We start from the raw sequence: 17,027 nt of genomic DNA, 5'->3' as shown, positions 1-17,027 counted from the left end.
CTTAACCAAAACTTAAATCTTATAACTAAAATCCCCAAAGTTATACCAACCCAATCCCCCAACTCCTCCGCCCCTCCCCAAAAATTATTTAGGCTGAAGTGTCTTATTTATACAATTTCTTATCAGTAGGGAAGGTAAGCTTTGCCGACAGTTTGTGTGTAGGTCTCTCATCAGTAGTGTTTGTGAACACTTTGTCCTCAACAAAGCTGTAACAGCATGGAAAGTTCTGGCAACATGTGAGGCAGAACCACTGTGCTTTACACAGAGCTGAGCTTCAGGTTCTTTGGAAGAACAAACAGCTGCACCCCTGGGAGGAGTGTCCTACACATGTTACATAAGTCCATTCTTCTATTAATTTTTATACTTCTTCCCTGTTATGTAAGTCCATTCTTAAATCTAAACTTTGCAATTATTAGTTCTATAGGCTATGTATCTTTATTCCAAAAACAATGAGTGGTCAATTCTACTTAGCTTTGCTAATTCGAATCCTTGATACGCAGATTAAGATGGGAGGGGGTGAGGGGGGTTCCAAGCAGCATATATGGTCCAGTAACTTAACATACATGGTCCAATAACTTCTTGGCAAGGTATCCATGTCTGCATACTTCAAACACAACGCTCCTTCACAACTCTACACACTGTGCCTCACAATTTTCTACCTTTACTCAAGGAACTATTTATTTTATACAATCAAATCGATTATTTTATCACAACTACTTCTTCTATAAAATTAAGTCTTGATTATTTATCAGACTATTTGCAACACACGGAGGAATAAATCTCATTTTTCTGCCAAGGAAGCATTATCATCCCTTTGAAACTTAGAAGCAGGCTTCAAAGAGATTGTTCAATTATTACGTTTTTTGACCTGAGACGTGTATCAGCCCTTGCTGCGCAGCGTAGGGGTAAAGGCAGCGGAGAGAGCACTGAGAACGGGAGGCATGTACGGACATGTCATTACGAGGTCAAGCAAAGTTTTCCTGTTTCCTCTTACATCACCCTGTGCCAGCGGAGCCTGGGGTGTGCTCCATCACCGGCCGTGCGCGGAGCCCCGTCTACAGCAACAGAAAGGAGGACAGCACCGGGAAGGTCCACCGGGAGAGGAGAAGCCATGTACAAGGAAAAGAAAAGAGGGTAAAAGAAATTGATGACTGAAAAAAGCAGCTCAGCTTCCGCTCTGTGTTGTTGTTGCTTCAAGCCACTGGGACCCCTCGCTTTGCTGTCCCAGGGGGATGCTTTCTGTCTGTGCGGAGTCTCTGCCTTGCTTGGGGAAGGGTGAGGGTGAGACTGGTGCTAGATACCCGGGTAGGAACCCTGTCTGCAGAGTAACTGCGCGGGACGAGGGGCTGCACCCAAGTCTGAGCCTGTTGGGTAAGTTCCCAGTGGCATAAAAGCTGTCACGGGAGCCATAAACCAGCGAGAAACAAAAGGCACTGACAAAAAAGCAAAGATGGGGCTGTGCTGAGGAAGGACTAAGGCAGACTCACCCCCAAGGCTGGGCAGCAAGAGATTCCAAAAATACCTTACCCTGCTCGACAGTTTCGAGGGCTTGAAACTGCCTGACAGAAAATAGTGGTGACACAAAATAGTGTCAGACCAAGCATTTTCTGTTCAGTAGAAAGGAAAAAAGTTTTCATGCAGAGTTTAGTAAAGAAGTGCCTCGGTTGTGCAAAGAATTAGCAAGGGAGGAAAAAATGCAGATTAAAGAAGTTTTGACACATCTATGGTCATGTATTTTTAGACATTATCATTATTACTATTATTACCTTGCAATGAGCAGAATTTTAAATAGTTTCTAATAAAAAGTGGTAGAGGAAGGAAGGAAAATTATGAAATATCTATAATGATACAGTTTATTACACAAAGTTTTAATAAGAGAGATACGGTTTTTTGGTAACATTAGTACATTTTGAAATAATCTCATTGCATTCCTGTTCAAGTTAGGGATGATGGGATACAATGGGAAATGTATAAATAACGCATTTTAAAATATATTTGTAATCAGTCAATTTAATTTTCAGGTTTCAATACACACTTACATAGCTGCATATTAATGATAAAGGAAGTAAGGCCTAGGAGATAGTTATGTTGGCTGACATCCCTCTGCCATTTTTTCCCCTAACTCCTCTAAACGTTTTGGGGTACAATCCACCTTTACAGTCTCAGTCACTTTCTCAGTCACTCTTTACACCTGGTGTACTCCCCTCCAGCTCTTAAATTTTGAAAATGTTTTAAGTTCACCTTCATGAGATTGATGAAGCAAATTCAGTAAGAAAACTAAAAATGTTTTCTTTTTATTTATTTCATTATTCACTATCTCTTAATTTTGTGTCATCCGTATCAAGGAACCATCTGTTAAGCGCTTGATTTTTTTTGAATTAGGCTCTGTGTGTATATGTATGTGTATGTATGTGTATCATACGTAACACTGCTGAACAGGAAGGACTGCTTGTGGTAACTGTAACAGGAAAAAAAGGAAGTGATTGCACAGCTTTGGGCAATTTATTTGTAAATTCACACTTTAAGTATTCTCTTACCTGGTTTGGGGACAAAAAGGAATAGGTGCTGTGATTGTGTATATGTTCTATAGCGTGTGAATGTTTTATGATTGTTTTTAAATTTGTTGTCTGTCCTTCTGTTAAAGCTGTTTAAATTTACATTGTTATTTAAAAAATAGCAAGTTACCTCTGTAGCAAACACTTTATGAGTATACAGACTTTTGCTTATATTGCATTAAGTTGATTACACCATACAGTTCTCTTGGCTGAACATGTCTAAGGTGGCTGTGTCTTGAAGATTAGTGTATTGCAAGACGGAAATGACTTTATGTCCCTGAAAATACTGACAGGACACCCACTTACCCGAAGTGCAGTATTTTATGGTCAAAACACAGGCAAGAGGGTTTTTAAGACCAGTTTAAGTAAGACTTGGGAGATTTAACTTGTTTGTTTGTTATAATCAGATGGCAACATCTACATATACCTCTGAACAAATCAGATCTCTGTAATCTGTTGTAACATTGCTTTCCAAAACCTTAAAGATACCTTCTGTAAAAATTAGATTAACTGATTTGGCTCGAGTATAGGGAGTTCAGTGTGTTTTCCTTGATGAACTCTGACCAGTCACACCTATTATGTATTTATTGTGAACATATGATATAATTATGTATATATGTTCCCTAAAAATCAAGTTTTAAGGAAATTTTTGCTAATAGACATTAACTTCCAAATAACATAAAATAAATGGAAAACCCACATCTCTTTAACACCTCAAAGGAGAAAGCATAAAAATCAAGCGTGTGCTTGACGTTTGTCTCTCTTTGTTGTTCTTTTAATTACATACTAAAGAAATTATGTATAATAAAAAAGCTTTTCCTGTACTGGAATGAAACATTTGGTGACATTTACATTTGTTACATTTGCATAAATTCAATAGAAAGTCTGATAAAGGAATCTGCATGCATGGTGTCTGTGGTTTATATAAATGGAGTTTACATGAAGAAAATAGAGAGATAACATTCTGTGGTTTATAAAATGGTTTGTGTACATATGTATTTTAGTGTGTAGGAGGCTCAGCTGAGGTAGACAGGATAAGAAGACAGAGACTTTTGATTGACTCAGATAAATAAGATGATTTTTAAATAGGTGATGAGTCTTGCAGTTAGAGAATGTGTGACAGTTACTTGATCTGCAAGATTTCATTTGTACTTTGTTCAGATTGTGTTTTTCTGGTGGAGGATTTTTTTGTTTGTTTCATTATTTGTTTGGGTTTTTTATCAGGAAGTGCTAATCTATAAAACAATCTACAGGCTTATTGCTTCTCTGTTAAGAGTTTGTTCATTTGTCTACTAGGCTTACTCTGAATTACTCTAATGTGGAAAAATATATATATGACGTGCATTCTCATATAAATCTCTATACAAGGCAATTGGGCAAAGGTGACAAAGGGCCTCTGGAGACTTCATATATTATTTCTGTATTCTGAAAAATTACCAAATATAATGGATACATTCATGACCAACGCTGGCAGTCTTTGTATAGGGACTTAATTGACAATATTTACAGGTCCTTTCTGAACTGGAAAGGACTGGATTTAAGAGATGGACTATCTGACAGAAAATATCATTCCTGGGAGCTGCATCTTTTTGTAAAGAGCACTTCTTTTTTTTTCCTCTCACATAGGATTGTGCTGACTGCCGTAATCCTTATGAAAATACAAAAGCAAGAGAAACCAAAGTTTATCAGTCTCCTTGCCTTTCCTTGTCTTTGTCTTCACCTTTTCACAATATTTCCAACGGCTCCCTACAGTGAAAAGGGCTACATAGGGGCCCTGTAAAAATTTTTGACAGAGAAAAAAATACACTAAGTTTTTACAAATGCTCATGCTGATGAAGAAATGACAACCATAGGGAGGGATGAGGCGGTGAAAATTCTGCAGACAAAGTGAGGATTAGTGGTTTGGGATTTAGCTCCTTTACCCTGCCACGGTGCCTACCTCTCTGTTCTCCCTGCACTGCTCTCTCGTGTTTTGCCCTTGTCGGTTCTCCTCTCATTTCCTCCCCTCTCCTCCTATTTTATATACTGGAGTACTACTGAAAGCAAAGTTTTAACCAGTAATTCCTTAAAGTTTCTCTTCTGTTTCAGGTGGCACATACCTAAGGAGGTGTTAAAAGAACAGTTTGATCCCTCTAAGTTTCCTAGGGAGACATATCTACTATGTAAAATCCAGTGGGGTGATACTGGCACACCTTGGATACACTGGGTCAAAAATTATGATGATGATCGCCATGCTGAAATCTGCTTCCTGGAGGATGTCTTCCTGATGAAAAGATCCAATAATGTCAACTGTAACATCACCTTGTACCTGTCCTGGAGCCCCTGTGCAGACTGCTCCCACAGCATACTGGATTTCTTAAAGCAACACTTGAATGTGACCATAGGTATTTATGTAGCACGGCTGTACCGCGTAAACGCTGAAGAAAATCAAAAAGGTCTGAGGAGACTTGACCGCTCATCACAAGTAAACCTTAGAGTCATGGAAATGAGAGGCAAGTGCTTTGTGGGACTGGGGAAGGGTGAACTGGTGGACTTTGTGCATGGGTGAATCTGTTATGGACTTGCTTCTGTGCCCAGTGTCCTGCACAGCCTCTCTGAGGGCACATCCATCACTATTCAGTGACCGAGCATCACATCCAAAGAATGATGTTAAAATATTGCAGGAGAAGAGGGACAGGATTCTTAGGAACCAGACCTGTGTGAAAATTCTCCCTTGTTTAGAGACACCATATTTATGTCACTCCTGACAGAACAGGAGATAAGGTGCTTCTCTCTTGTCCTGGGGGACTAAATGCAGTTACTGGGGTAAGACAGGCTGAAGGGCTCCTCTGCAGTTAAGAGAGGGGAAAAAATGGCCTGGAGAGAATGATATTGGTTCCAAATATGAAGCAGACAGCATCCATCAGCTGACCTATCCCTCGCTAAGCTGTCTTTATGACATGGGCACAAGGAAGAGGTTAAAAAGTCTTGTTTCCATGAGCTTTTTTGGTATCTGAATAAACTCAGGTTAATCATCTTGCTTCTCTTTCTCCAGACTACAAGTACTGTTGGCGAACCTTTACCCGAGGAGGTGATGCTTATGATTTCTGGCCTAGAAACAATAAGGCAGAGATAATTGTGAATTTGGTTACTCTCCACATCATCTTAGAGGTTAGTAGACTCTGAGGGGTAGAGGGAACCACATGAACAGATTTTCAATTCAGGATGACTGAGCTGTAAAGAGCAGGAAAAAAACCATTCACATCTAATTGGAGTTTAAAGAGTGCTGCAGCAGGCTTTTTGCAAAAAGTAATACAGTAAAATCATGGGAACTATCCTGTCCCATTGGGAGAGAAGCACTGCTTGATATTATGAAGCAAAGGCTAAGAGTGCAGTTTTTCTCCTTCAGGCTCTGGAGTGGGAAATCCCTTGATTTTTACCTGAAACTCCAGTCTCATCCCAGAAACCCTACACCAGATTCTTTTCTAACCTGGATCTGAGCATGGGTTTCAGTTCACCAAATGGTGCTACTCAATCTCCTTCTGTCAATATCTGCAGTGGTCTGACACCCTCCCAGTCACTGGGCCCCTCTATAATACTTAACTGAAGTCCTTTCCAGATTCTATTCAGCAAATTCCATGACTGGTTGGAATGGTACAGTTTCTGTGAGATGAAAAACACTGTTCAAAACAGGATGTCTGTTCCCTGGGAAAATGCAGCCTTTGTTTTTGTTTTGTGCCAGACCTCATGAAAGGCAGGAGACAGAAGAAAGAGTGCATTCAACAACAATGTTGAAAGTTTGTGCCCTTGGAGACAAGAGGCCATGTTTGAATGAATAAGTCCAGATCCTTGGCCTGGAAGGACATACCAAAAAAATAGTATAAAAAAAATCTAGCAAAACTAATATAAATGCTGCAGCAGTTTGAGTTCACTGTATTAGTTTTCTCACAAATGCTACTTTTAGTGAAACAGAGTGAAAGAAATCTATGGCTAAGTGGATCACTGATTATTTGGGAAATCCACTTTATATGGCAGCTGTGGAAAAATAACATTCTGGGCTATTATAGCTAATAGACTACTTCTGCTAAGTCCATTTCAAATCACAGCAGGTCCAAACTGTCATACTTCTATTTTCATTTCAGGATCTTATTGGTAGAATAAAACAGTCACACAATAACTCAAGTTGGGAGGAACCCAAAAGGATCATCAAGTCCAAAGCCCTGCTCCTTGCAGGATGGCCTAAAACTAAGGAATATCACTATATCATCACTATATATCGCAGTATCATCCAGATGCTCCTTGAACACTGACAGTCTTCGTGTCATGACTGTTTCCCTGGAGATCCTATTCCTGTGACCAATCACCTTCTCAATGAAGAATCTTTTCCTAATGTCCAGGCTGAACATCCGCTAATGCAGCTTCATTCCATTTAACCCAATCCTATCACTGATCACCAGAAAGTCATCTTCAGGTTTACTTCAACTTCAGAATTACCCTTTCCCAACTGGATCATCCAAGACTTGCTCCTGTTAAATTTCATACAGTCAGTGACTGCACAGCTCTCCAGTCTATCCAGATGTCTCTGCCGGCCCTCTCTACCCTCAAGGGAGTCCACAGGTTCTGTTAGTTTATTATAGTGGGCAAAATTACTTAATTTTGATTCCTGCATTTGATTCCTGCATGCCAATAATTTATAAAAGCATTGAAGATCACTGCCTGTAAAATTGAGCCCTGAGGAACCCTAGCAGTGACCCATCACCAGCCTGTCACTTTTTGAGCTATCAGCCAATTGTTCACCCAGTGCTCTATGACCTTGTCTAGCTGTGTGCTGGACATTTTATCCTGCAGAATACTGTGAGAGTTGTATAAAATATTTGCTAAAATCCAAACCCACCACATCTACTGGCTTCCCTTGGTGAACTAGGTGGGTGACATTTGTAGTAGTTTTAGCTAGGCCTCAAATTAGTGGGCTCAGAGAATCTACATAGATTAGGAGAGACAGGTATCACCTGACTTTAGTAACCAAAGAAATATTTCATACCAGATGACGCAAACCTAAGATATGAGTACAGGAGTAGGAGGTGTTCACTCAGTTCCATCATGTCTGCAGTAGAGGCAGGACACCCTGCAGCTGTCCTGCTGAAGTGGGCCTTGCTGTGGCTGCTGCTACTTTGCATTTTGTTTGAGTTCAGGGAAGTAGAAACATTTTGTTGTTACTCTTTCTGTTCTTTGCTGGGTGTCTTTTGGTGTGCCTATGGATGTAGAGTGATGGAATCTGCGGTGTGAGGTAGAAAATTGTTGTTATATCTAACTTGTGTAAGCATGTGTTATATTGTAGTTTTTGTTTTAATTTTTTCTGTATAAATATATATAGTTAGTTTTAAGTTTAACCTGTTTTGAAGGTTCTTTTTCTTTTCCTCCCTTTTCTTGGTGGAGGGAAGAGAGGCTTTGACTCTGTGTTGGGCAGTTGGCATTGTTGCCAGCTCAACCCAAGGCACCTTATAATGAAATGAAGTTGGTTAAGCTGGACTTCCCCCTCGTGAACCTGTGCTATGACCAAGGACTGCATCCTTATGAGAGACTGAAAACCTGAAAGAGTTAGTGTGAACCTGAAAGAGTTAAAGTCTCAAACATCTGGCAGAAGAGAAAAGGAATGTTACCATGCCAAGGAGACAAGGTGAGGTTAGAAAAGGGGGTCTTGAGAAAGCAGGATAGGACTTTTCTGGATCCAACAGACAGCTTGTCACTGGGAGTCCTGAATATACTGGACACTGCTAAACATCCCCAATTAGAAACTTCTGGATGTGAAAATGGAGGCAGGTAGCAGCTAGAATGGGGAACAGTGTCCCAGGCTGAAAACTCTCCTAGTTCTTCCTCTGATGTGGCCTAGGATGATGAGAAAAGGGTACTTAAAGAGGACCACTAAATTAGCACCTGAACAGTTGATTAATTTACTTTAACTGAGCCATTTTGATGAAAACAGACAATTTCCTTCACTGAGGAAAGATTATTCTCTGGCAAGAGAAGGTCAGGATGCCAAAAGGAAGATCTCTGGAGGCTTGCTGTCCCTTTGGCTAGCCTTGTCTCCTACCTCATGGTGCAAGAGGAACAGAAACAAACCTGAAAGGACAGAAAATGCCCCATCAGGGCAGAAAGCATAGTCTAGACACCATATTTAGCAGTGGCAGAAGGAGATGTTTTTCAGAGAGAGCAAACAATCCTGACCACTATCTGTGGCTCATTATGATCCTGTCACACCACCTTAATACTAACAATGACTGTGTTTGGGAACCTTGCATCTTAGCTTTAGTGTCTGTATAGGGACTTTTTACCATGACTTTCTCAGATCTATTTTGACCCTGTCCTGCCATCTGCATCCACAGTTTATGAGGCAGAAGTTTCCAGAAGTTCATAGTTAGCCATGTAAATAAGCAGTTGTCTCTGTTTTAAACTGATCAACTTATCACAGTAAGTGTCAGTTCTTGCTATACTGATATTTCATCATTAGTCACTGAATCAGTAGTCTGCATTTTAAAGACTATGCTAACCTAGAGAATTTTCCACTGACTCAGCAGGAGCTATAGCATATAACTAACAGCAGCATTTGATCCTAAAAGAGCAACTTAAAAAATCCACAGATGCTCCATTTGACAGAAGGAAATCCTCCATCCACCAAAAGGTGTGACTGAAATGATAATTACAGTATCCATAGTCATTGCATTTCAGCATCTCCACTCAGCTAGCTAAAAGAAGTGAGAAGGTATTTTTATCTGCTAGTTCATCATAGAACTGGACCACTAGATGTATCCACTGAAAACCCCTTGAAAAACAAGTCTCATTAAGCTGCACAAAGAACTGTAGGAACGCAGCTGTATTTCTTGCGGTAATCAAGCTGGGTTATTGCTGCTCTATCCAGTTTGTTCCTCTGTCATGTGCAGAGCTACATGCCCTGCTTTCAGTGCTGTGCTTGGGAATAGAACCTCTCTCCACGCCTTCTTTTTAGTTTTGCAATACTAGGATCAATACTCATAGACTTACACTCATGTTAGTCATTGAAATCTAAAGCGATGTTAAGGCCTGATTCTTCTCTCATTTGTACTGCTAATCTTTTAATAGAATTAATCAGAGTTTTGGACCAGTCTAGCCAAAAGATAATCTGGCTTATGGAAACTGAGATATGATAACCTGTAACTCACAAAATGGTATCACTCCTTAATTAATAATGTCCACTTTGGTAGATGTGTTCTGTTGTTTTGATATGGGTCTTAACATCTAATACGTATGTTCAGGAGCCAGTGCTTTCAAGGTGGTTTTAAATATGCAGAGAAAACTGATCACACAAGTTGTTAGAGGGGAAGAGAAACATAGACAGTGTGAAACTGCTAAGCTCAATATATGAAGTGGACCAAGTGTCTCTCCATAATCTTTAATACTGAAAGTCTTTGTAACTGGTTATTGGCACAAGCTGCCAATCAAATGATATCACAGTATACCTTCCCAGCAATTTTGAGAATGGTTCTGTAGCTTGTTAATCCACTGTTTGTGCCAAGGCTTATGATGTTTAATTCTTGTTTACACTATCCTGTTGGCCCTGACTTACTACATTCAGTCCTTGCTTTCATTGTAACCAGCTCTTGCCCAAAGCAGGGTTGTGACATTCCTAGATCACAAGCAAGCAAAAACTTCTTTTGTTTCACAGTAAAAGCCAAAGACAATTATTCTGGTCTGTGCCTCTCAGGGCCCTGAGGACTTTGAAAAAAACCAAAATTGGTTGTCTTGACCACCTTCACTTTGAGCTTCTGCTGTCACACTGCCCACAGATAGCTCAGGAATGACATTTAAGCTCAGATCTGCACTATTGGTGCCTGGTGTAGGTGTGCGTGTTTCCATCTCTCACACTCAGGCCTATGGCCATGCCCATGGCCAGCCATGGATCCTGTTAATCTGTTTCCTGACCTGTGAATTGATTTTCTGGATTAATCTCAGACCTGTCTCATCTCTGTGGACCAGCCAGAGGTTCACTGTGTGTATGTGACTTTGATTGCTGTCACCAGGACCTGATCCTCACCTAAGGATTGACTCCACAGCTTTACATAGAACCTGTCTCCTCAGTATGAAAATCTGGACTCTTGGTTGATCCTGGCTGCTAGCCCTAGGCCTGGCCTGCTCTTTTTTTCCAAGTACAGCAGGATGGGCCAGAGTCACAGAAAACAGTTACTCTGGACACCCAGTCCCCTGTCTAGGCTCTGCTTGTCTATAATACTATGGTGACATTTTTATTAGAGGTTATGTATGATATATAGAGTAAGGCCTTATCCAGCACCTCATTCTGCGTGCCTGGTCTGTTCACATCTTCCTCACCTCCAGCCCAAGCCTGTGTCCTGCCACAGCATGATGTCTGCTCTCCTCATTGTCTGTACAAAGGTGCTGCTAGCTTTTGTTTTTCTCCTGCAACATCTCTGATGAGGAGCAGATCTTTCGGGTGCTGCTGGGGTTGGAGCTCTATCACTGGTTTTGCCTGGATTTTTCCTTCAGCAGATCAGATCTCAGATCAGATCAGATCTCCTATGTCAGTATGTGCCACCCCACCTGTGCATCTGGACGGTCACTTTGTGGTATCCCAGATCTCTGGACAGACCCAGGGAGCAGCCAGAGTTTTATGTCCTCAAAGTAGCATTGGGAACTTGGCTTAGTTTTGCCTCCTGATCTGCAGCCCCAGAGATATCACAGATATCAGAATATTCTGAGCTGTAAGAGGCCCACAGGAATCATATAGTCAAACTCATAAACTGTCATAGTTACAGTAGCTGGAACGAGTTTATCACTGTGTGGGCGTAACCAAAACTGTGTATTCTACAACCTCTGTCATTTCTGATGAACTGTTAATGGATCGTTTGCAGCAGCCCCCCGGGGGCACACCTGACACCTTGGGCTACAAGTTGGGTGTTAAGGAATCCTTCAAGAGAGGGGAGTGTTTCTGTCTTCACACCAATGACTCAGCTGTGAGTCATCATCACCTTCACACCCAGCCTGAGGGGTCATGTCTGCTAATGGGCTATTAGGGACTGGCACAATAGACAGTTGCAATGACCTAGACCATCAAAGATTCCAAAAACATCCCGTGATTTACAGAATTAAATCACCCATTGTGAAACTCCTTACCTGGGGGAGGTACTGTGCATTCCCTCCTGAACCTGAGCATACACAATCTTCAGGTTTTGGGACTTCTGGTAGCACTCGTCGGACCCAGAGGAGAACCAGAACCTCAATAGGACTGTGACTGCCACTCTTGACAAGACTGTGACCATCATCCTCATCAACAGATTTTTCTTTTTGTTTTACTTTCCACCCAGGGGGACCACGTGGCGCTCAGCACAGGAGCTAATGAACACCATTCGGTTCATGTCCCAGGGTACTGGGTTATACCTATGGTTTTTATGGGTTTAAACCAATTTTTTTCCTCTGTATCATTGTTTTTATTGTACTCTTTTTAGTAAATTGTAGCTCTGACTTGTAATCTCTTTTGAGTTGGGTTCATTTCTCCTGCTGGTTTACCTTTAAACCAGCAGATAAGTGAATGTGACACAGAGACCAGTGCTTTGCTTTGGCATTGCCTTGTTTGTGCTGCATCCATTGCTCACAAACTTTGCTTAGCCCCATATGTACCTGTTAATCCCTCGCCTCTCTTAAATTCTACTTAGATCCAATGAACACAATCCATCACCATCACTGCAGCAGATATGGCTCTGCCTTGCAGTGCTGACTGGCCTAAGCAACACAGCTTCAACCTGGATTAAAGTAGCTAGGACTCAACTACTTCAGCTTCATTTCCAAAATGTTTTCCCTGGAAGGGTCATCTTGCAGCTGTACCAGGTGTCCCCTGGACCTGTACCACATGCCATGACTGTTCAAGTTCAAAACTGTCAATACTTGATCCCCTGGATTCTCCTGACTCTACTATGAGGAATATTGTAAAGGACCTAATGCCCCTTAAACACACAAGCTCCTATCTCTCAGTCCTGCTTCAGGCCAGTGATAGGAGAGAGTGATTGAGAGGCTATTTACATAGTAATATAGGGCCTGAATAGTGAAGATCCTGGTAGAGCAAATCCATATCTCTGAAGTCTTCAGAAGACTTCTTTCAAGACCTCTTTAGCAGCTTATCTGTGGAGACCCAAGTAGGGTGGATTTCTAGCCAAAGTGTGGACATGTAATGGTGAGGTGAGTTAACCCTGTCAGGCAGGTATGCATGGCACAGCTGCTTACTTTCCTCTCTCCCTGTCCCATGGGGTGGAGGAGAAAATTGGACAGGCAAAAGTGAGAAAATTCATGCATAAAGACAAAGGTGGTTAAGGGAACTAAAAGAAAAAAAGGAAGAAATCCCCCAAATGATGCAGAGTCATCAGCAGACTGATGACTAGCCAGTTCCCAAGCAGCAGCAACTTCAGAAAAGATCCTCACAGGTGCTAGTGATGAGTATACTGTTAGACAGCATGGGAGATCTGTGCAGTCAGTTATCCCAGTTGTGTTACCTTCCAGCATCTTGCCCACCCCCAGCTTAGTCACTTGGGGACACAATCAGAAACAAATACTAAATGTTGTAGCTAAAATGTTGGTGTGTGTAGGGGTAAATAGCTCTTTTCCAGAAGATACTGCTACTGAAGAGGCAGTTTTTGCTGAAGAAGCTTTCCTGCCTGGAACGAGGCGTCTTTCCCAGACACAGTTTTGGGATGATTCTCTGCATACATTCCACAGAAAGTTACTCCCTGGGCACAAGAGAGGTAACACTTTTACTGCAAGGCCTTGGCTGCCAGTGGGGGAGCTGAGGGGAGTGTAGTGATGATAAAGCTGAGGAACAAATGAAAGCCTCATCTTTTTGCCTTTGCTCTGAGGCCTGGTGCTGGATGTACAGCCCTTTTATGATCTATAAGTTTTCAGCATTCTTGCCTCCGAAATAAACCTTTTCAATTCTTTCCACTGCTTATTGTTCTTTGGGGGAATACCTGAATATATTTTGCTTTACAATGTGTTATCAATACTCCTTTGGTCACCAGGTGAAACCCCAGCACTATAGGGGCTTCTATGAAGAAAATGAACTCCATCCTTGATGGTGCCCAATGGTTGTAATGCTTGATTCTGGTGGATGTTTTCTGTTTTAAATGGAGATTTTACCTTCCACAGGAGCTACAACTTCCAGGTGAATTTGGGGAGAGTTTAACCATGGTTGCCATTGAGCAATCCCTAAGTGCTTGGAAAAGAAAAGCTCAGAACTGAAAGTTTCTGGAGCTGCTCTGAACACTCTCTGGTATGACTGATAGAGAGGGAATGGATGAATCATTGCTTTCTCTCAAGTGAAGTCCATCTGGTTATTCTGTTCCCCTCACTATTTTAAATTCTGGTTGTGTGATATGTGTATGACAGACTCAAGCTCTGAAGGGGAACATGGACACTGATGCCCACCAGGTTTGAAGTACTTACTCTTCTGCTTAGTGCTTTGGCAAAACATGTGCATTGAAGCAAAGACATAGAAATGAGGCAAAGTCAGAAAGATTAATAGACAGAAGTTCTGTAATGCAAAGTAGTGTGAGAAGACTGTTGAAGGCCTGCTTAGAGTACAAAAATATGTTCCCAAATACAGATATCTTCACTTGCAGCTTTTCTTTCTTCACAATGACTCCTCATGAGATGTCTTTGGTCCACTTCTCTGATTTCTACAGCCTCACCAGTTAATGTGAAAGAGTTATATTACAAGAATATCAGGATGTTTTCTTTAGCTAAAAAAAATTAATACTGAAGTAAGCACGTAGGTCAGTGCTTCCTACTAGCTGGCTGTTATTCTACTTTGCCTGGTTCGGGGCTCTGCCTGCATGTCCTTGTGGCTGACTGTCATTCTGCTTCATTGTACGGAGTCAGACTCATAAAGCTCGCCCAGCAGCAGCAGTGTGTCACCCATTATCTTAAGTTTCAATTTCCACATACAGAGGCTGAACAAGAGCCTCACTAAAGTCTGATGATGCTGTGCAGCTTGCAGAGGAATGGAAACCAAAGGTTCTGGGAGAGAGAAAATAGCCAAGGGTGAGTGTGCTTATCAGTCAGTGTTGCAAACGCATGCTGCTCAGGAGGTGTATTTGTGTATCTACAAGCTTGTTTTTATATGCATTATTGCATTTTTGTGCATACATAAATATGTGTAACATACATATAGATTCATACACAGAGATGTATTTTAGCCTTTTTAAATGTGAAGTTCACAGAGTAAATCTTAAAAGACTCTTGTGTGGTTTTTCTTTGCTCCATAAAAATTATGGATATCTACTAAGAAAATGCCATTAAATTTAAACGAACATGCAGTGTATTTTGCTTTTAGTGTCAAATGTGCCAGCAGCAGAACACTTTAGCTAACAAGGGATTTACCATTTCAAATTAAGACCAGGAGGCAACCTGTAGGCAGAGATTGAGACCTAAGCGTTTGTGGCATAAGCCCTTGACTTTTAGTCACCTTTAAATTTTGCTTTCCTCTTTGCTTCCAAACTTCCACTGGGTGATCAGCACCTCTTTCCAATAGATTGTTTAACCAGGGAAAAGAAAGCTCAGTACCTGTAAAATTCTCAGAAATTGGGATCTGGGCTGATCAAAATCTTGTCCCTTTCTGTCTCCTTTGATGTCTATCTAACTTCCCTTCTGTGCTTCTTTTTCTTCTCCCTAACCTGTCTGTCTTTCTTAGTTTCTTCCCTGTTTTTCCATTTCCAGGACTCTACCTCAGCCCAAATTTGTTACTAGATGCACATCTTGAGTTTCAAGTGTCAGATAAGCCAAAAGGCATGAGAAAAATGCAAACTATGTGCCTGTCCTTTTGAGACCCAGGTGGCTTAGTGATATAAATTTGGGGAGTGGTACATCAGTAGACACCACCTCTGTAATACATCTTGCTGCACAACTGTTATGCTGCATCTGTTTCCTGGGAGACATCTGTAGGGAGCTAGTTGCCTGTTTCTCTGTCCCCCTCTGTCACTTCATGTGTATCCTGGAGGCCCTCTGCAAAGTGTTCTGAAGAAACTGTGAAGCTTCTAGATTGTTATCCATGGTGAATCTTGTCACATGTATACAGCATAGCTCCACTATCACCAAAGGGAACATTCTCATGAAGGTCTAAGGAACCTGGTGGCTAAAGGAGTCATGAGTGAGTGTATGTCCATTATTCCATGTGCCCTTTGCTGTGTATGGCCCTCCAAAATGCATTTAGGTTCATGAGGCATTCATATAAGGGTGCTGGTTATTTAAAAAAACCCCAAACATTTACTGGAGTGTGTGAGATATATTCAAATGTTATCAATAGCTCAGCATCAGAAATCACCTTCACATCTATCTCAAATATTGCCTTCTGTAAGCAGCTTCTGTAAGGGGACACAGTTGGCTGTATGAATAGTAGGATAAAAATTTTTGTCACAGGTGTTTCAGTAATACGAGATCCCATCTATATATATGACCTTTGCTACATTCACATAGCAATTTGAAGGTGTACTGGATTATACTGCTGTTTGCTGATAAACATCAAGAAACTCATTTCCCACCCAGTAAACAACCTTGTGGAGGCCATCATTCTCCTCTGACTCACTGAAGTTTTTTCTCCTGTAAACAGAATGTGCAAGTTCTTCTAGAATTATGAAAATTGACTTGTGTGGTAACCTTGTCTTTCTGATTTTATTAAGGTTAAACCAGCAACTCAATTTGGAAGGGATTCCTCTCCTCACATTAGACTGTCAGGAATGACTGAACAATATTTCCTTTTTAAATTTCTCTTTTTTTGCTTTCGGTTTTCCACCATTTCATAGAGCACATTAAGCTTCCTGGAGACACCTGAAAATATTGTATTGCTAATTCCATGATTCTGCCTGGACTCGTTTTTCTCTCCCTGCTTTCTGTGGCACGTTGCTGGTTTTATATCAGGGACTACTGCTGCTAATCAAGCAATTTCTTTCAGATCAATTCAATCATCTCAGAGCCTAATTTGCACCTGCATATTTGTAAATATCTAATGCAGGGCGAAGGCAATGAGGAGAGTACTACAGCAGCAATGCATTCCTGATCTTTCTGAGAATTATGTCCATGAACTCAAAACCACAGTAGTCAATCACTTTTTTATTTCAAGAGTCTCTGAGTGTCTGAGTCGATCCTATTCACTCTTCCTAAGGTATGAAATAATGCAACCAATAGGGAACAATTCTACACTGTGAAGTGAGGGGTGACCTTGCAGAAGAAGAGCCCCTGAAGGCAGACTCTGTTGGCACTGCACTGCCTGATAACGTGCCATGACTAGTCTTGTCCTTCACAGAGAGTCCTGAAAGTGCCTGAATCCCTACTCCCTCTGAACTCCACCACCATTCACATACACTTCTGTTTGGTCTGCCCTGTCAGGAAACACAATAACTTTTGACAACAGAATACTGAGACATGGCTGCAGAGAATACAAATAAATCACTCCTCTAGCTTTAC

The 17,027-nt window shown here is 41.2% G+C and overlaps 1 protein-coding gene across 1 annotated transcript; it reads left to right on the top strand.

The window, feature by feature from the left end:
• Positions 1-1,028: 1,028 nt before the first annotated feature.
• On the top strand, positions 1,029-14,884 carry LOC139672892 (C->U-editing enzyme APOBEC-1-like). The gene is made up of 4 exons (XM_071557620.1): positions 1,029-1,134; positions 4,644-5,047; positions 5,590-5,705; positions 6,677-14,884. Exons 1-4 carry the CDS (start codon positions 1,112-1,114, stop codon positions 6,842-6,844), a joined length of 711 nt encoding a protein of 236 aa, XP_071413721.1. The 5' UTR covers positions 1,029-1,111; the 3' UTR covers positions 6,845-14,884.
• The last annotated feature ends 2,143 nt before the right edge of the window (positions 14,885-17,027 follow it).

This window comes from Pithys albifrons, chromosome 1, assembly GCF_047495875.1.
Source record: "Pithys albifrons albifrons isolate INPA30051 chromosome 1, PitAlb_v1, whole genome shotgun sequence".
In the NCBI taxonomy this organism is placed as follows: domain Eukaryota; kingdom Metazoa; phylum Chordata; class Aves; order Passeriformes; family Thamnophilidae; genus Pithys; species Pithys albifrons.
This window is presented reverse-complemented; position numbering and strand designations above follow the sequence as displayed.